This window comes from Saimiri boliviensis, chromosome 4, assembly GCF_048565385.1.
Source record: "Saimiri boliviensis isolate mSaiBol1 chromosome 4, mSaiBol1.pri, whole genome shotgun sequence".
NCBI classification, from domain to species: domain Eukaryota; kingdom Metazoa; phylum Chordata; class Mammalia; order Primates; family Cebidae; genus Saimiri; species Saimiri boliviensis.
In genome coordinates this window covers 85297655-85317839 of record NC_133452.1, presented here as the reverse complement: position 1 = coordinate 85317839, position 20185 = coordinate 85297655, and the positions used below count along the sequence as shown (strand labels likewise).

At 41.6% G+C, this 20185-nt stretch overlaps 2 protein-coding genes across 7 annotated transcripts in view; one reads left to right on the top strand and one right to left on the bottom strand.

Moving 5' to 3' along the window:
* PGM3 (phosphoglucomutase 3) overlaps positions 1 to 12347 on the bottom strand; it is a 29948-nt gene extending 17601 nt beyond the window's left edge. The window contains exons 1-6 of one of the 3 annotated variants that reach the window (XM_039466358.2): positions 12235 to 12347; positions 10190 to 10395; positions 8329 to 8513; positions 7004 to 7071; positions 2897 to 3030; positions 1348 to 1543 (exon numbers count right to left, since the gene is read on the bottom strand). In XM_039466358.2, coding sequence (XP_039322292.1) covers positions 1348 to 1543; positions 2897 to 3030; positions 7004 to 7071; positions 8329 to 8513; positions 10190 to 10393 — 787 coding nt within the window. In that variant the 5' untranslated portion in view covers positions 10394 to 10395; positions 12235 to 12347. Of the gene's footprint in view, positions 1 to 1347; positions 1544 to 2896; positions 3031 to 7003; positions 7072 to 8328; positions 8514 to 10189; positions 10396 to 12234 lie in introns of those variants that run through there. The other 2 variants (XM_003922975.4, XM_010333835.3) reach the window with 2 other exon arrangements.
* Positions 12348 to 12383: 36 nt separating this feature from the next.
* On the top strand, positions 12384 to 17755 carry RWDD2A (RWD domain containing 2A). 4 transcript variants are annotated; one of them, XM_003922973.3, is made up of 3 exons: positions 12384 to 12500; positions 13369 to 13708; positions 14666 to 17755. In XM_003922973.3, the coding sequence occupies exons 2-3, from the start codon at positions 13508 to 13510 to the stop codon at positions 15341 to 15343; spliced, it is 879 nt and encodes a 292-aa protein (XP_003923022.1). In that variant the 5' UTR covers positions 12384 to 12500; positions 13369 to 13507; the 3' UTR covers positions 15344 to 17755. The 4 variants fall into 4 exon arrangements, with proteins under 4 accessions (XP_003923022.1, XP_074253869.1, XP_039322279.1 ...); XM_074397768.1 differs by lacking the exon at positions 12384 to 12500 and having other exon boundaries at positions 12528 to 13708; XM_039466345.2 differs by lacking the exon at positions 12384 to 12500 and having other exon boundaries at positions 13615 to 14544.
* Positions 17756 to 20185: the final 2430 nt, after the last annotated feature.

Sequence of the window (20185 nt, the reverse complement as noted above, 5' to 3'; positions counted from 1 at the left end):
CAGAAGTGATTTTTATTTGTTCGTACCACCAGTAAAAAGCAGTTTAACTTTGATAGATAAATGGCTTGGAAATTTACATAAACTTGCTGAAATCTCAGCAATCGTCACATCAAATTTATTAGAAAATTTGGCTCTTCCTTAGCCATGACCACAATAGACTGACAAATCCAACATGAGGCAACTAAGAAGTAAAAGGCTTTTGTCAGGAATGGGATCATAAGATTGACTAAAGGACACAATGCAAGCTTCAGAAAAGCAAGGGCTATGGTTTTGTTCATACGGTAGTCCCAACGCCTACAGCATACAGAGTAAGGGCTCAGTGTTTAATGAATGGATAAATAAGTGACAGAACTGAGCTGTCAGTCAAGTACATGTCAAAACAAGCAATTCAATGAAAAGGAGCTCAGATTGGTTGATTACACTGACATTTTAAATGCTTACTAAGTAAGGCATAATAACATGAATGAATGAGGCAACTGAATGATGAAGTCTGTAGAGTTCTAGAATGCATGTCCTATTTAAGCTGGGCAGCGCCTATCTGATTGCAGTGGACTAATGCCATGTGTGACCATTTTCTCATTTTGGTAAAGAGATACTAGAGATTTCAATATATAAGAGAAGTCACAGAATTTTAAACACTGGCACACAGACACACACACAAATGCAGTGGGCCAAACAAAACATATCTGCAAGCTGGGTTTGGCCTAGGTGAATAATTTAGGGTCTATAATGCAGATAAATCCAGAACACCTCTTACTACAACTAAAATCTTAAGAAAGGTCTTCCTCCTAATCTGCACTCAGTGGAAAACACTGACTGCTGAAAATTGTATAAGCAATTTCCATAATATACCTAATTCAGATAAAGTATCTATCTAATAATACTTATTATGGTGCCCTCTAGAGCTCTGATTCTCAAAAAGGGATCCCCAGACCAGCACTGTGAACAAAGCCTGCAAACCTGATAGAAATACAAATTTCTATCATATGCAAATCCTATGCCAGACCTCTAGAAATGCAGAAGTGAAGCCCAGGTTTCTGTGTGCTAACAAGTCCTCAAAGTAATGCTGAGACACACCAGTTTGAGAACCACTGTTCTAGAATGCCACTTCCTGACTTTGCTTTCCCCACCTTATTTCCTGTAGCCTATGAAGAGTGGTGTGATTTACAGACAGAGAGCAGACCATGTTTCAATGGCTCTGAGAGTGGAAAGATTTCTCGGTGTCTAAATGTGGCAGAGACAGGACTAGCTGCATGATTCTTAACTCACTTTACCACCTTAGTTTATAAGTGAGATTGGCTTCAAAGAGCATTAAAAACAAATTTTTACAGTGCTAGTATGGCATACCCTGTGGAGGTTTTTGATGACTTTTCACAAAGTCAGCTCCACATAAATGATTGAGTTTTCCTTTAGACCCATCATTAAACAGCTGAACTGATAGGGCCTGTGCAAAGTAGTGTTCCATTTCCCTTAGCTTCAGGGCCCCTATGCCATTTGCACAGTCGACCTTAAGTGATCTGTATTCATCTCCACTGCAGGAAGCCTACAAAGGAAAAAGATACATGGAAAAAAAACTTCAAGTTACAAAAATAAAAGTGAAATATAAAACATGTATACATATGTGCCTATGTAAATATCCAGTTAATTCATCTATTTTAATTTTTAAATTTTATCAATTATAATTTCTTAAATTTTAGCAATTTTTATAATTATAAAACACTAAAATCTAAAAACACCTGGAACAAGTTTCACTGACTGAACAACTTACAGAAATAGAACTTTTTTTTTTTTTTTTTTTTTTGAGACGGAGTTTCACTCTTGTTACCCAGGCTGGAGTGCAATGGCGCGATCTTGGCTCACCGCAACCTCTATCTGCCGGGTTCAGGCAATTCTCCTGCCTCAGCCTCCTAAGTAGCTGGGATTACAGGCACGTGCCACCATGCCCAGCTAATTTCTTGTATTTTTAGTAGAGACGGGGTTTCACCATGTTGACCAGGATGGTCTCGATCTCTTGACCTCATGATCCACCCGCCTCGGCCTCCCAAAGTGCTGGGATTACAGGCTTGAGCCACCGCGCCCGGCCCAGAAATAGAACTTCATTAGAATTTAGTCTTAATTAATAGGGTCTCTTAAAAGTAATATTACAAGGCAGACATTCAAATGCAAGAATATGCACAAAGACAAATAAGCAGTAATGACATGTGATTCTTTTTATAGTATGTGACATCATCATCAGGCAGATTTGGTTTTTTTCTAATTGTCTCCTCTCCCAGCTATCCTCACCCTAATTTTAAGTTCTATGAGAACAAGGGCTTTTAGTTAATTGTCCTTAGTAAGGACATACACTCAACATTTGTTGATCAAATGTTTGTTTGTTGTTTTTTGTTTGTTTTTTTAAAGATGGGGTTTCACCGTGTTCGTCAGGCTGGTCTTGAACTCCTGACCTCAGGTGATCCGCCTGCCTTGGCCACCAGTGCTTGGATTACAGGTGTGAGCCACCACGCCCAGCCTGTTGATCAAATGAATTATACTTCTCAAATCTCTCAACAGTAGATGCCTCAGGTACTGAGCCAACAGCACCTACATTAACTAAGATCAAATTCATCTGAATAAATTTGATAACCATAATCAAGACGCCCACCATGTTTTCTTCCCCAAAGGATCTCAAAAAGTACTATGTGCTTTGTCAAGTAAACGCCAACATAAGTTAGCAGGATACATAGACCAGAAACTTGTGCGGCCCTAAAGGAAAAAACAAAACAAAACAAAAAAAGATATACACAGCATTTTTGGAAAAGGAAGACGGAGGCGTGACACACTTAAGATAATCTGTTCAACAGACTGTGTTACTTTATTCATTTGTTTTAACTCTAACCATATTCAAGAGAATTTTCACCTGTTTGATGAGTTCCACGAAAGCCTTAGAGAGTTTCTGGTAGTAACCTTCTAAAGTTGCCTTTCCATATCGGCTACCCGTATTTCGACAATACACCATGTAGTGCAACTGGGGTGTTGTTAACAAGCCATAATCTGTCATAGAAATACCAAAAGCAGTTCACCACATTTCTTAACAAACAGAAAAAAGTTCAAATTCATTCATATGTAGGAATTTCAGGGTGACAAATCCTTTTTTGTCATCTCCGACATCTTAGAAAACATAAAAAGATCTTAAAAAGAAATATAAACTATTAGTAGCAAAAAAATCATTACATATAAACAGGTAACAATGTAAATATAAAGCAATACAGAAAAGTAATAATTGAGTTGTTTCCAGTAACACTGCAAACTATGTAATTCAGATGAATCATCCTCCTGAAAACAACCAAAATACTAGATAAAAGACAAAAATCTCCTTTTAAAAAGAACTACAGTGCTGACAAGTTTCAAAAGTATCAGGTCAAAACATGCCTAAAGGCAAGGACTCCAGACAGTTCAGAAGCCAGTTTTGTTCAGAGGTAATTCCTCTAAACTAGAAATTGAGCTACGGTTTTCAGAAGAAAAAGACCCATGCTGATAAAAGGTCCAGAGCCCAGTAGAAGACCAGACTCTCATGAAGTTGAAATCCCAAAGAACCATACCTTCAGTGCAAGAGTCAGAAATTAATCACCCCATGTCACGACTCCCAGGACAGTTATCTTAACATTGAGCAGGGAAGAGAGGGAAACCCATTCTTGAAGAGCTGTTACCAAGCACAGGCCCTTGCATGGATTTCCTGCCCAAACATAACCACTGGGGTCCAAAAGAACTTTGTCATGAATTTTTTTTTTTTGAGATGAGTTTTGCTGTATTGCCCAGGCTAGAGTACAAGGGCACAAACTAAGCTCAATACAACCTCCACCCCACAAGTTCAAGTGATTTTCCTTGCCTCAGTCTCCTAAGTAGCTGGGATTACAAGTGCACATCACCATGCTCGGCTAATGTTTGTATTTTTAGTAGAGACAGGGTTTCATCATGTTGGCCAGGCTGGTCTCGGACTCTTCACCTCATGTGATCCAGCCACCTCAGCCTCCCAAAGTGCTGGGATTACAGACATGAGCCACTGTGCCCGGCCTGTCATGTATCACTTAAAGTGAACCCAGCCAGTGCCCCAGGTACCCAGCAGAAGCAAAAGACTAAACTTTACTAAAGACTATATCTTCATCATAAACCTCAAAAACATCCCATAATTTTCCAAAAAAAAAAGAAAAGAAAACCAGCTTACAGTTAAATATAACATATAAGAAAAGCACCATGAGCAAAAAAAGAAAAATGGATAGCAAAGATGGACCAGTATCCAATAAGTAAATATTCACTTACTAAACCTATCAGTTGGACCTGTACCTCAAACACAAGAATTTGACTGAAGGCAAAAAGCAATCACTTTAAATTCTTGAGCCCTCAAGTTATTTAACAGAAATGATACCTTATGAAAGCAACCTTAGCTCTGGTATGATAATGAGATGGGAGGAGATGGAGAAGCTCAAAAAAATGCAAATAAGAGCATAAATCAGTTTAGCAGAAGCATTTACTACTGGAGCCCATTATTCTAAAAGACAAGCTAAAGGAAGAAACAAAAGAATTTTGTGACCAATATCAAAATTACCCAATAAACATTTACTAAATGACTCGTATATATACCCAATGAAAAGCATCATCTATCCAACTTACCAACTTAGAAACCTGGACTGTGTTCTTCACAGTTCTGTCCTCCCCACATATCACAAAATCCACTGAATGCAATACTCATTTTTCAAGAGTGGCCCAGCTGGTCTCTTTTCCTTTCTTACAACTTTCCTTTCCCTTCTGTCTACAACAGAGGGACTGGCTTAAATGAAAATATGATCATATCACTCTCTTGCATAAAATCCTTCAATGGAGAGTCCCACTCCATCTGGAAGAGAGCCCAAGTCCTTGCCACGACCTCCAAGGTTTGAAATGAACTGTCCCCACCTTACCTCCTTACTTTCTTCTCCTAGCCCCCATTCTTCCTATGTTGCAGCTACATTAACCTTTTTTCATATCCTGAAATACACTAAGCTGAAGAGAGAAATGAGGGAAAAGTTAAAAAAAATTACTCTCAACTTTTTCTAGACTAGAACACTAGAAGATTGATGGTTCTAGCAACAGAATGAAAATGCTGAGAAAGACAAGCATTCTGGAGGTGACAGAAAGAATATAGTTCGGGGCAGGGTAACACGAGACAGGAGCAGACCATCTATGGCAAGATACCACTCAGATCAATGCTTTACAAATTGCAGGCCACAGACTGCCAACGGACCATGGAATTTACTCGGTGAGACACAACCGGCATTTCTGCATTTTAAACAAATGACTGCATGTCATGTAGGATGGGTGAGCATTGTTTACTGAAGGTACTTCAGTTATACACACAAGCATACATTGACATGTCATGACACATAATGGGTTTCCTACTATGGGTTGATACACAGCAAAACAAATAGACTATTAGAGGGATGTACACTGCAGGTAGTAAAACATGTTTGATGAATTAATAAATGAATGAATGAATGAAGGTAGTTCAAGCTATGGCAGTAGAGATCATCATTAAGAAATCATGCAGAAAGAAAGAGGGTCCCAAGGAATGCCCTCCTGGAAAGAGACAGGAGAGGAGCCAATGGAGAAGACCAATAAGGAATAGTGGCCAAGCAATTAGAGGCTCAAAGAAAGAGCTTTAATGCTATGGAAAGCTACAAAGACTTCAACTGTAACAACTTAAAAGCACAAATTATTAAAATTATTTTTAGATCACAGCCCCTCAGAGTATCTGAGCAGAGGTGTGTGTATACTCACTCCCTAGTAAAGTGCTTGTGTGGGCAACACTCTGTACATCGTATCACGAGGTCCACAGGTCCTCTGCAGCATTCCTAGACATCCCACAGAGGTCCCTGGTTAAGAATCCCTACTTTTAATATCCACCAGATTAGCAATCACAATGCAGATGGATGTCAGGGGTAGGCAGCGGAGACATTTATTTTACAAAGAGGTAAGGACAGACACTCACCTGCAGAAGGCTGAAGAATGACAGAAAAGGAGGAAACAGGAGGTAAGCAGGGGGATCCCTCAGTAGAGGCAAGACTGACTGTGCAGGAAGGGAAAAGAGCTGGAACTCGAGAGGAGGTTTCAAAGGTCAAGAGAGGATGTTTGTTTTAATAAGAAAGATCTCACACTAGGAAAATATTCACCTCAAAACATAGTGGAGACAGTGCCTTCACAACAGACACAATGTGAGGATCATATTCTCTGTTGTCTCATTTGATTGTCTGTCATTTGATATAAAACAAAGAACTACCTGTCAAATATATTTCCAATCACTACCTGACAGGTAACAGCTGATTTCACAGGTGAGCAGCCATTAGGGAAGACCTAATATTGACAAAAGCTCCCCCCAGTGAACATCTTCAAGTACTTAAAAGGCTTTTGAGGAAATTCAGCCTTACCAAAGTAAAGGAAGTTGTATTAGTTCAGCCTTTCCCACCTGTAATCTACTATAATACTGCCATAGGTCAAACAAAACACACCTGTCCAGACACGACCTGGAAAATTATTTTTAAAGTTATTATTTTGTATCTAGGAGTTCATTTTTTAAACATTTTTTGTTCACCTGTATTTTCAAACTTTTCTAAATAAATATGTATTACTTTTGTCAATTAAAAGCTTTTTAAACATTAGTTTAATTGGTCGGGTGTGGTGGCTTATGCCTGTAATCCAGCACTTTGGGAGGCCGAGGTAGGCAGATCACTAGGTCAAGAGTTGAAGACCAGCCTGAATAACATGGTGAAACCCCATCTCTACTAAAAATACAAAAACTAGCTGGGTGTAGTGGCGCAATCCTGTAATCCCAGCTACTCAAGAGGCTGAGGCAGGAGAATCACTTAAACCTGGGAGGTGGAGGTTATAGTGAGCTAAGATCACACCACTGGACTCCAGCCTGGGCAACAGAACAAGATTCTGTCCAAAAAAAAAAAAAAAAAAGATTAATTTCCAACTCAGGATAACCACATACCATGGAATTGACCTCCTAGGACAGTCACACCATCTATTACAGATTGTGAAAGTTTTTCACTGCTGGGCCTAGGAAAGAAAAGGAAGAAAATAATATAGCCCATTCTGAAACTGGCAGGATTACTGGTTCTGCAAGCAAATGCAGAAATTACATGCTACAAATTTCAAAATAATAATTTTGAAGTGAAAGCTATAAACTCTGAAGATACTGGTAAATTATAAGCATTTTCCAGTAGCCTTTCACAATCTAGTTCTTGGGAAAATTTTAGCTTTTAAATGAATTTAGAGAACAGATATAAAGAACACTCTAACCACATGATACCCAAATACCTTTTGAAGTCTGACCACACCAACATGTCTGAACTCTAAGAACAGTAACCATAAATACTAAGTATACATGGTGTGTATAAGACTGTACTTGCATTAAGCCACCAAGGATATAGAACCTGTTTTCCATTTTCTAAAGTCAGAACAAATTGTCTGAAAATAAAACAGATTACAAAACTCCCTTGTAGGAAAAGATGTTTTATCACTTACATTAGTTAGTAGTTAAGAACCAAATACATGTGGGATGGCTTTACTGTGGTGGAATAATTTACTTCGGAACATAAGTCACTTGGCTATTCCTGCTACCATCATCAGTATCTGGAAGACCCTCTTGTAACACAATAGGGAGTTAAAAACAAAAAAACAAAAAAACACCAGTCTAGGCCATTGAGACACTGAGTAGAAATTTTGTTTTGAAAGAATCTCAGGTTAAAACTAGATCTTATGCAAAAAGAAATGCTACTGTTACAAAGTACACTTTTCATCTAACATTTTACAAAAAGACATATTTTTGTTAAGGCAGGCAAAAGCTGCAAAATGTAACATCTGGAAAACAATATTGTATTTCTCAGTGAATTCCAGCATGGGGAAAATGATATAAATATTTGAAACAGTAACATAGATTATAAAGTAAATCTTTAAAATTAATGAGTTCAAATCATGTGTTCTGACTCCGTAGGGGAAAAAAAAATAATAAACCTACAGAGGGGGTGGGAGACATTTACTAAGTGCTTCTCTTGTGTCAGGAAGTATCTTACATACATTATTCTACAGCTTGGGTTGTGGAGTGAGGGTTCAAACCAGTCAGTTCCCAACACCAAGCTCAGGAGTGACTTAGCTACAATATACTACTAAAAAGACCATGCAGGTAGACATGCGACTCAGGGTGGTTCTACTTCAGTTCTTTCCATTTGTCTTGGATACTAAAATTCATACAACTGTTTATATCATGTTTCCAAAGCTGCTTTTTTTTTTTTTTTTAACAGTAACTCTTATCACCTGGTGTCTCTACCAACAACTACAAAGGCATCTTGTTGCAGATTCACAGCTTCTTTCTCGCTGATGTCAATAAGCACTCTCTGCATATCTTGTTCCTCAGCGTTTGCTAAACAGGTGGCATGTTCCTCCCAGGATGGTGCCAACATTTCACCCAAAGGATCAACCAATTTTACACCATTGTCTTCCTTAAAAGAAAAACAAACAATAACCAATCTGCACATACTCATGAGGCTGAGTTGAGAGTAGAACTCAAAAGCCATTTCCCCTCAACCAAAGACAGTGATGGCTGAGTAGCTTCAACAATAAACACCAAATAAACACTAGACCCTGGATTAGGTATTTTATTTATATATATAAATATATATATATATATATTTATATAACCTCATTAAATCCTCATCATACACATAAATTAAACTAATAATCCTGTTGTTATTCCAATCTTACTTTGAGAAAACTGAGCTTCAGAGAGAGGTTAGGTTAGGTGATCTGCTTATGATCATACAGCTATTAAGTGTCAGTACTGATATTAAAACATCGAGTCTATTTGACTCGCCTAACAACACTATGCCACACTAGCCTTTGTAAAAAGGCTGTGATCTGGGCATTCGCTATCAATAAACTGACCAGGGCACAAGTGGAGCAGAATAAGGGCACATGGAGACCCTGCTCACTATGACTCAGAACTCCAAGAACACACTGGCCAGCTTGTCAACCAGTGGGTGGGACAGAAACTGAAAACTGCCTCCCAACACCGGTCTGCTCAAATTCCTAGAAAGAAAATGTAGTTCACATAGTGAATGTCACCCGAAAGAAAAGAGAATTGTTTTGAGAAATGCCTCTGGAACTAGAAAGAAATATGAGGCTCTTTCTATAAGTCAATCAATCAATTACGATGACTTACATATTTAGACATTAACACATTTTTAGTGATAACATATTTGGACAAGCAATGCCCTTATTTGGGGGAGTAAGAGGTTACAATCCTTCACAGACCTACTCCACTTTAACTTGCTGCTGAGTCAGCTACAAAGGCAAACATCCCACACCTCCAGCAATCAAATAGAAGCTTATTACTCAAACCTGTATTAATGGGCTATAGGCCATACAGAATAGTAACATTGTGTCAAAAGGCTGACTAAGATATAAAAACAACCTAAGTGCTCATAAACAGATAAATGAAGAAAATATAGTATATATATACAACAGATTATTCAGCCTTAAAAAAATACTGCCATTTGCAACATGGTTGAATCTGGAAGACATTATGCTAAGGTAAAGAAGCCAGACACATGAAGACAAATACTGCAGGCTCGTAACATACATGTGTTAGGTAAAAAAGTGGAACTCATAGAAACAGAGAGTAGCATGGTGGCTGCCAGAGGCTACGGGGTAAGGGAAATAAGGAGATGTTGGCCAATGGGTACAAACTTGCAGTTATAAGATGAGTAAGTTCTGGAAGAATAACGTACAGCCTGGTGACTGTAGTTTATAATAATCTCTGCCCTTCCCCACCCATCCCCAATATCTTTAAACACTGCTAAGTTAATAAAGGAAACACTTTTCAATTACTGAAAATGTCTTTCTCTTAAATCAATAAATTTGGAAGGACATTGTTATTTCCTTAATATGGACTCCAAAAAATGACAGTCTCTTTTTATTCTTTCCACACCCTCTAAGGAATTACAAACTAAATGATCAGGCTCTTTAAAAAAAAATTGTTGTTTCACATTCAAAGGCACATATAAATGAGAAGGCACATTCCTAGAATTAGAATTTGTACTTTAGGTCAAACTGCTCAGACATTAAAGTTTGATCTTGTAAGTGATGGTCTCCTTTATCGGGGCACTAAAACCATTACCTCAGGATTGTGGGACGCTGTTACCATGACTCCTATAGTGGATTTTGTCTGTTTGGACCGCAGAGCAGCTAATAATCCCATGCGAAACATGACATGATCAAGATGTTCTGCCTTTGTTCGAAATCCAGCAGTCCCATATTGAAGAATCAGTCCATTGGGCTTGGCATGTAATGCTGAGTATTTTGTAATAGCACCTAAATCCATATCTACAAAATTAAGAAATATTATTTCAGGCATAGCAAGTAATCTCTCAAGAACTATATGCTTCAAAAATTGCCACCCCAAACTAAGAAGTCTGTCTCATTCTGAGCCTCCTTAAAGAACCCTATGTTTAAGAGAGCAGTGGGCAGGAGAGTAAGTTCTGTGGGTAAGAATTACCAACTAGATCTTGCCCAACTTGTGCGGTCCACTCCTGGGCAGCCTCAGGGCAGATATAAGATTGCCCCCAACTCTCCTCCCATTTTAGCTCCAACACTATTCCTGGACCCTGGGGAACACTTAAAATGGCCCGCTCTCAAATAAAATGAAGATTTTATACCTATTCAGAGACTCCTATGAGCTCAAAGGTCATTTCATTTTACAAAAGGAGAAACTAAATTAACGTGGATAGCTGGTGATGGACTGAGGGCTAAAGTCAGATTCTTGAGTGGACTGAAACTACATACCCCCAAATATCTGAGAAATCTTTGTGGTTCTTTTGCTATTTCTCCCAAGCTACAGACATATATTCTCAAAGGAAAAGCAAAAGGCAACAGTTTCTTCTTCAAGACTACCCACATCTTTTTCCATTTTCTTAAGGACAATCAGGACACCCTTCTAAAATGTTGCTCTAAAACCAGCAGTATCTTCTTCCTTAAGAATGCCACTTTTTTCCTTTACTTTTAAAAACCAAACACCGGCTGGGCACGCTGGCTAGCCTGCAATCGTAGCACTTTGGGAGGCCGAGGAGGGTGGATAACCTGAGGTCAGGAGCTCAAAACCAGCCTGGCCAACAAGGCGAAACCCCATCTTTACTAAAAAAAAAAAAAAAAAAAATTAGCCAGGCGTGTTCGTGGGTGCCTGTAATCTCAGCTGAGGCAGGCAGGAGAATCGTTTGAACTCAAGGGGTGGACGTTGCAGTGAACTGAGATCGCACCGCTGCACTCCAGCCTGGGTGACAAAGCGAGACCCTTGTCTCAAAACAGAACAAAATCGGCCCTTAGCCCACTAATACTGCTTTCGGTGGGATACTCCAATTAAGTGGAACCTGGGGTTTCCAACTTCAGGCAGTAGCTTTCCTTCAGTAGTCCATGTGTTACGCATTTCCTGGGTCAGTTAGTTCCCAATTAGCCCAGAGAAGAGGAGCTGTTCCCCAGCTGTAGCCTAATAATCTTATTTTCTTTATTGTCCTTCATTGCTTCAATGAACAGAATTTACAAGAAATGGTGAAAAAATACTTGCTTTTGTCCAGTTGGAAAAAGCAAGCTAATTTGGTTCAAGCCGGTGATCAAATCTTTTTCCTGAGGACATACTTGTAAAAACTGAGCAGCTATGTGTCATAATTATTCTTAAGAGTGTAAACCAGGGCTGTTAACTCCAAAAAGCCGTTAAAAAAAAAAAAAAAAAAAGTCCAGATAATAAGCTTTCACCCTTCCATGAGTCTTAGGTCCTACAACTACTTTCAACGTGTCTGCGAATGCCTTTACTGCAAGTATATTTGCCAAATCCAAAGTCCTCCCTAAGAAAGTTAAGAGTATCTAACCCCTTCTCTCCATTCAATCTTCAAACCTCCTCGGTGCCTCTCTCCCGCCTGCCCTCGCCGTCACCGCACCAGATTCCCCGCACTCCACGGTGAGGTCCCCGCAGGAGACCGCGGCCGGGTCCGCCCAGCCCGCCCGCGAGGCGCAGGACCTGTAGGTGTGTCCCGCGCGTTCCGCTGCTCGGTCAGGAGCCCGCCGGCCCGCTAGTCCCTCGGTCCGGCCGAGAATCCGACTTGCCCCGCTCCCACCGAACCCCTGCCGACCATTAGCGCCCCTTCTCAACTCCAAGCCTCGGGCCCAGCTTACCTCAGTCAGGAAGCCCCCCTTCACCTCCACGAAGCGGAGAAGCGCTCAAGCGGCAACGGCCGCACCCAGAGCCGGACCTCGCAACCGCAGACGTGGCCCTGCGTGGCTTCCGGCTCGTCGCCACGCCCCCCTGCCAATCACGGCGGAGGAAGGTCCGCCGGCCCCGCCCCCACTTCGCCGCCGGTCGCGCGCAGCTCGCGCCTGAGGAACTGCGGCTGCGGTTCCGAGCGGGCTCTGGGGCTGTTTCCATTGAATGACCTGGAAGGGTGAGGCCCCCCGCGGTGGCCTGGGGGTTGGGGTCGAGGGTTGCGGGTCCTCAGAGCACTGCGACCGCGGAGACGCAGCCTCCGCCTCCAAATCCGGGCCTCTGGGGGCGGCAGGCCCCGCGTCCCTGGGAAGCTGGGGTTCCTAGTGGTCTTCGATGGGGGCGGGGTTGGGGAGTCAGCCCTGTCGCTGGGCCTCCGACATGGCGACTTCGCCTACCGTGGGCGCCGCCGGCGGCCCGCATCCCCTTCCACGTCGTCGAGGTCATCTCCCAAACCTTTGAATCCGGGAAGCCTCCAGCTGCCGTCTCCCCGAGTATCCCCTTCCCCCAGCTCGCTGTAGACATCTTTTCTTTAATGGCCTCTGAGACCCCCCCGCCCCCACCCTCTCAGCCTGGGTCCCTCAGGGCGGAGGCCGGTGAATCCTAAACCTCCCGAGCCCTGAAATGCGGCCCTGGCGAAAAAGCCACCCCGGGGGAGTCTGCGAGTCCGGGACCGACAGGTGGCGACGGGCGCTATGGGGGACGCCTGGGCTGCGGACCCCGAGCCCATCCCTCGGGCACTGCGGCCTCTGTGGCCGCAGCGTCTGGCTCCACCCAAGCCCGAGCCCCGGGTGGGATCGGAAGCCCGGCCCCAGCCTTGACCAGAATTCAGGCTTGCAGAGCGTCTGCAGGCGTCGGCCAGCCACCTGCAGCGGGACGATTCCAAACACCTGTTGAAAGTGCAGATTCCCGGATCTAGTGCGGGGGGCGGGAGCCCCGACACGCGAAATACGGATTTTAGCGAAGTGTTTTAGGGGATGTTATGCATATTAGATTTTGGAGTGAGGAAATAAAGCAGAAGAGTGTAAGTGTCCGGTTTGTACCCCTAGCTCTCGGTGCAAAGCGTTCCTGCAGACCTGCTTCCACGTAAAGGGACCTTCGGGAAATTTCGCTGGACACCGCTGGCATTGACAAACCCAGCGTCCCTGGGCCTTGTGAGGTTTTCAGGCAGGTTGATTTCGAGGCGACATGTCTGCTTCAGTGAAAGAAAGCCTTCAGCTTCAGCTACTGGAGATGGAAATGCTGTTTTCTATGTTTCCTAACCAAGGAGAAGTAAAACTTGAAGATGTAAATGCCCTGACGAATATAAAGAGGTATTTGGAAGGCACAAGGGAGGCGCTGCCACCAAAAATCGAATTTGTAATTACACTCCAGATTGAGGAGCCCAAGGTAGGTGCCCGGATTTAAGTGTTTGCCAGGTGCGTAGTTTTTAATGGAAACATCTGGAATATGCGCTTTCTGTCAAGGAAATAGAAATATTCAAGGTGTATTATTTCCTTGTTTGAAAGTAAGATATGGAATGCCCTATAAATTGTTTTCAGTTAAATATCTTGAATTTTATATAAACATACACACCTTTTAACAAACACATCTGGAGTTTTTATTGAAGCTATCTTGCAGTCTTATAATGCCATTATTATTTTGTTCACTCATCCAGTTGGACTACCTTTCACATGTATCGTGATTTTCCTAAATCTAAGTATCGCCTGTAACAAAACTGGCTTTTAAGGAGTGAATGAGTGTTTTTTTATGGCACCATAACAAAGAAAGCAAATATACCGATGAAAAATCTAAAGACTAAAAATGAATTTACCTCCATCTTCTGATCCATTTATCTCCAGCAACATTAGCATAGCATAGGTAACACGTGGACTGGGCAATTGAGAACCACTGTTTTAGCTGTTTCCTACTCATCCTTCAGTTGCCATTCTCTCAGAGGAGACTTCCTGGTTCCCCAGAATGGAATCTGTCCTGCTGGTTACACACTTCAGTGGAACCCTCCACTTTTCCATGGTAATGCTTCTCATAATTGAAATTAAATACTTGCTATGTGTAATAATTATTTAATGTGTGTCTCCTTCACTAGGCCCTGGACTTCATGAAGGGCAAAGATAGAGTCTGGCTTACTCATTTTTTTATCCCAGCACAAAGGCACCTGGCACATGTAGGTGTTCAGTAAATATTGAAAGAAGGAATGCATAAAAGGAAGGAGTCGTGTATGTAAGGTACCTGGTACACAGCTGACAATAGTAGCAATAACTCATTTTTCAAAATCATGCAGTTGCTATTGATAAACCAGCTTATGTGATGTTACAGTATTTAAATCTATTTGATTTTCATTTTAAGGTGAAAATTGATTTGCAAGTGACCATGCCTCACAGCTACCCCTATGTAGCATTGCAGCTGTTTGGACGGTCATCTGAACTTGACAGACATCAGCAGCTACTTCTCAACAAAGATCTCACTTCTTACATAGGGACTTTTGATCCAGGTGAGCTCTGTATATGTGCAGCAATCCAGTGGCTACAGGACAACAGTGCATCCTATTTCCTGAATAGAAAGCTTGTGTATGAACCATCTACACAAGCAAAGCCAGTCAAGAACACATTCCTCCGAATGTGGATCTACAGTCACCATATATATCAGCAGGACCTAAGGAAAAAGATTTTGGATGTTGGGAAAAGGTTAGATGTGACTGGATTTTGCATGACAGGAAAGCCTGGTATAATCTGTGTGGAGGGTTTTAAAGAGCACTGTGAGGAGTTCTGGCATACAATTAGGTACCCCAATTGGAAGCACATTTCCTGTAAGCATGCTGAAAGCGTGGAAACGGAGGGAAATGGCGAGGACCTGCGCCTTTTCCATTCTTTTGAAGAATTACTCCTTGAGGCCCATGGTGACTATGGATTAAGGAATGACTATCACATGAATCTGGGCCAGTTCTTAGAATTTCTCAAGAAGCACAAAAGTGAGCATGTTTTTCAGATACTATTTGGTATTGAAAGCAAAAGTTCAGACTCGTAAAAAGCTTTTAAGAGGCCTTTGTAATTTCACTAAGTCAGTGTTTCTGTTAATAAGACCAAAATAAAAAGGCTGGTGGCTGTGTAGCATCCTCAATGCAGAACCTAGCTCCAGAATTTTCACCTGGTAATGAATTTCAACTGACAGTGAAATGAACAGGCCTTTAAACTTGATAACAGTGCAATTGTGATGTTATCTCTAGGTTCTTGTGTTAAGTCATTCAAAAACTATTTCATTATAAATTAGTAAAAACAATCCATTTAACCTCTGAAGCTGATTTGATTGATGAGGAGTCCAAAGCCCATAGCTAACTTCAAAAATCAAACTCCAGTTACGAATCCAAAAATATGAATAGCACTTCTGTTTCACATTGCTAGCACACATGTGACACACCCACTTGTCTTTCATTATTGGAAATCAAGTTTAAAATGAGAACAGAAAGGAAGGACATGTTTACTTCATTTCTTACTTTAAACTCCTATTTCGAGTGTTTTAGTAAAACTAGATCCTAACAGCAGTGGCAAAGGACTCAGAAATGAAGTCCCAGGAGTTATAAAGATGACTCACAATGCTATGTATTCTTCTTCTGGCTGTTTGTATCAGTTAATGACACTAGCAACGTCGATACCAGTATTCTTAGCTTAATTCTTATACACAAAAGATAAATACATGGTTCTTTGTCTACGAAGTATTCCTTTTTCAATCAAGTCTTTGCCTGTGTGCCAGTATGCATTACTATACAGGATGAGAGAGTGTTGAGGGGACCAGTGTGGATGTCTGTATCATTGCATATGGGGAAAAAAATCTAATTCTACAGGTAGGTGGTGTTAACTGCCATCTTCTCTGAAAATTCCAAGCTCCACAGGCTTCACCAGGCTTTTCAAAATGAGAGTTTATTTTAATGATAAATACCCCTATTTAAGTAGCTCTTGCCAAACCTTTTCATTACCAGGTATCCATCCCTCCCCAAGTATTTCTGTGAGTCTCCTGTGCTAAGAGATGTCCTGAGCAGCCTCCACAGCTTTCTCCATTTCTGTGGTCTCTGTAGGTACTGCTGCCCTTTGCCGGGAGGCATTCCATTCTCCTACTAGGTCCCCTCAAGATGCCAAAGCTGGGTGTTGGGATTTAGGAAGATGCAGGGCAACACCTCACTCTCCATCCTGTGACACATCCTGTTAGATGTCAGACAGTGCTGCTTGTGCTGGGGAGCCTACAGGACTCCTGATGAAACTACCTTCTGGTTTTACCCTCTGTGCCGTGGATGCAGACATGTCATCTTGGGCTGCAGAGAGGACATGATGGACCAGAAAGCCCTATGCCCAGGAGGTCTTAGAACTGGGTCCACTTTGTACTGCCTCGTTCTTCTTAGGTCACAATGAGTTTCCTCTCAGGGCACAATTCAGATCTTCAAGCCATGGCTCACTGTGGGCCAGCCCTGCCCTGCCAGGTCCTTCATCTTGCCATTCATGTTTCCATCCTAGCCTTGGTTGTGCTGGAACTCAGGCTGGAGCCTCACACTTTGCCTATGTGCAAACAAGAAATAGGACTTACATTGCCAAAGAATTATTTCTTAATGTTTGCCAGTACTAAAAACAAAGTATAGGAATCTTTTTTCCCACAGTCTTTGCAAAACTATCAATAAGTATACTTAGCATTTACAAGTTTTCAGGCCTTCAACAGAAGTAACTCCATTAACTTTATTCCTTTGAAATGAATCAGTATGCCATCTACCTACCTAATAGAGGTTTTTTTTCCAGATTACATGAGCAAAAGTAGCTACAGAAAGATAAGTGTAAAGTAAAAGACATTCTAGGTTATGAACCCTACTGCTTCTGGAGCTATTTCTGAGATTTTTCAGAACCTACTCTTATAAGCCTAATTTGAGCATTCTGTAATACATTTTTCCTATCAGGAATACTAATTCAGATAGTATTATGGGGAAGTGTAGGTTTTATAGAAAAAAAGTACATGTCTAATTCAAAACTCATCTTTCTATGTATAGGAGACTGCTGGTTGTTGGCACAGCCTGATATGAGCACATACAAAATGTCCGGCATTCCCCTCCCCCCTTCCCCTACACACACTGCTTATTTTGGGAAACTGCCCCTTCTGTGTGTTATTTGGGAAAAAGTGATAGGAATCAAGTTGTCCTCTGGCAGCCTTCTGGAGAGATGGCTGTGAGCTCTTGCTGCTGAAGCCTCTAGTGCCACCCTAATTTCTGGCCTACTACTGAATGCTCTGCTGTTCGGCACCTCCTTTAAACGACTCAGCATCGGTCTCTATTGTTTGTAACTTATGAATCTGGATATTCTATATATTATATTTTTAAATGGTTGTTTGGAAAATGTGCTCATTTATAAAAAAAGTTGCAATGTCTTTTTAAAGTTTGCTGAATTAAATCAAGCATATCGTCAAGTATGTTCTTTGCTTTTCATTCCTTATTGGTCTGTTACGTAGTAGGCTAAGAGCTGAGGATACTTGCATAATGAATTGAGTGTCCCAGATGAGTTGGCAGACCACAACACAGGGACCTCTAAAACAGTCCTTATTAAATCAAACATACATTGCCTGTGAACTCGAGCATTGATATATGACTGCTTACATGCCATCTATCTCCTCTCAGAACTGGAGAAGGCTCTGATGCTGTCTGCTGCAGTCTTTATGGAACCCTTTTGAACAGGTTTTTTTCACTTGCTTTTATCTCAATAGTTACTGTCTGAAGAGAGCATAGTGTTGCTCACACTTCCTGGTTTTATACGTAATCCTGATTTGCCACAGAAACTCTTGAGTCCATTGGGTTTCCCTTACAAGGTCCACATGGTGGAACTAATTTCACCACACCCTGGACTAGCTAGAGAGACCTCTGTTTCTGAGCCCAGTCAGAACTAAACACATTTGGATTAACCCATAAATGAATTTGAGCAAGGCACATGGAATTTAAATAGGCCTACTGTATTAGTTCATTCTCATGCTGCTAATAAAGACATACCTGAAACTGGGTAATTTATAAAGGAAAGAGGTTTAATAGACTCACAGTTCCACATGGCTGGGGAGGCCTCACAATCACGGCAGAAGATGAAGGCAGCGCAAAGCGACGTCTTACATAGGGGCAGGCGAAAAAGCCTGTTGTAGGGGAACTCCCCTTGATGAAGCCATCAGATCTCGTGAGATTTATACAGTACCATGAGAACAGTATTGGGGAAACCACCCCTGTGATTCCATTATTACCACCTGGTCTCGTCCTAGACACGTGGGGATTATTGCAATTCAAGGTGAGATTTGAATGGGGACAGCCAAACCGTATTACCCACCAAACACTGAGAGTTCTCAGTAGTTAATAGGAGAAACAAAGTATACAATTTTCCTCATGATGAAGGGGAAATCCCAGTGTGTACCAGACACTGGACCTCTATAAAACTTGGCTGCAGGCCAAGTGCATTCGTGGGATTTATCGTTCACCCTCTGGCATGACACATCTCACCAGGCATCCAGAAAACATGACTCCATTCTCCAGGTTTTACCAAAATATTGCCTGGAGATGTACAGCATGCTGCCCTGTGCAGTGGTAAGCTGATCAAAGGTCTGACATCGATACTGATATTTTGACATAGAAAGTTAATGTAACATTGGAAAAAGACAATCTACGTTGCTGCTTACTGAGATAGTCAATGCTTCAAGTGCTCTTTACTTACTGGAATAAAGGAAAAACAAAAGCATTAACCAAATCAACAGCCAGCTACTTTCTGATTTGCTCCAAGAAAAATAACTTGTCTAACAGCAGCTGCAGTTGGAATCGCCATGTAATTAAGTTTCTGAATATGTGCAGTCATCCTTTTTTTTTTTTCTTTTTTAAGATAATAGATCGCGCACTCTCTCTGTTGCCCTGGTTGAAGTGTGGAATGCAGTGGCCCAATTTCAGCTCAGGGCAACCTCCCCCTCCAGGATTCAAGTGATTCTCGTGCCTCAGCCTTCCCAGTCGCTAGGATTACAGGCATATACCACTATGCCTGGCTAATTTCTGTATTTTTAGAAGAGATGAGGTTTCACTATGTTGGCCACGCTGGTCTCGAATCCTGGCCACAAATGATCCACCCATCTCAGTCTCCCAAAGTGCTGGGATTACAGGCGTAAGCCACTGAACCTGGGCTGTACAGTCATTCTTAGAGACCCTTCTGTCTCCTCCTACATGTGCCAGAGATCATGCTAAACCAAGACATGGTAAGAACCACACTCCTGCTGCTTTTAAAGCTTTTGATGGTGGGGCTCATCTCTGCAAATCTCATCATACTTCCTGATAAAATAACCCTCTTTCTATGGATCAGGGATCCAATATTTCTACAGAGGATGAAGAAATAAATTCTAACTCTTCACTGGAAAAAATAACTGGAGGATGGGTTTACTCCTATAGCATATACTTTGTTCCATAGACCACAATGGTTTCAGAGACCCTGGAAATTTATATTTGTTCAGAGCTGTTCCTGGATGACCTCCACAAGGCCTAATAGTTTCCTTTCTGCAGTGCATTGTTACCTTAGCAAATGGAAACCTCAAAGGAAGATTTTGGAAACAAATGTATGACATTATTACAGAGTTCTTCATCTTTAGGGGTCTTTCACTCATATCTGTGGCAATTTGGTGACACTATTTTGGCGGCAGGCTTTTCTGCTATTGTTCTATATATCAAGTAGGACCTATGTGGACTGCCAGTGTATTTGGTCCTAGGCCAGGCTGGCATTCAGCTGGTATGTACTGGCATGGCTGTTATCAGTTTTATACAATGGTATCAATTTTTCTTGGTCAGTACCTATGCTGCCTTGTTAATTTTGGACAGCATTTCAGGCCAGG

Coding starts and splice junctions, on each gene's coding strand:
- RWDD2A (XM_003922973.3), top strand. CDS start 13,508: ATGTCTGCTTCAGTGAAAGAAAGCCTTCAGCTTCAGCTACTGGAGATG. Junction 13,709..14,665: donor TCCAGATTGAGGAGCCCAAG/GTAGGTGCCCGG, acceptor TTTCATTTTAAG/GTGAAAATTGATTTGCAAGT.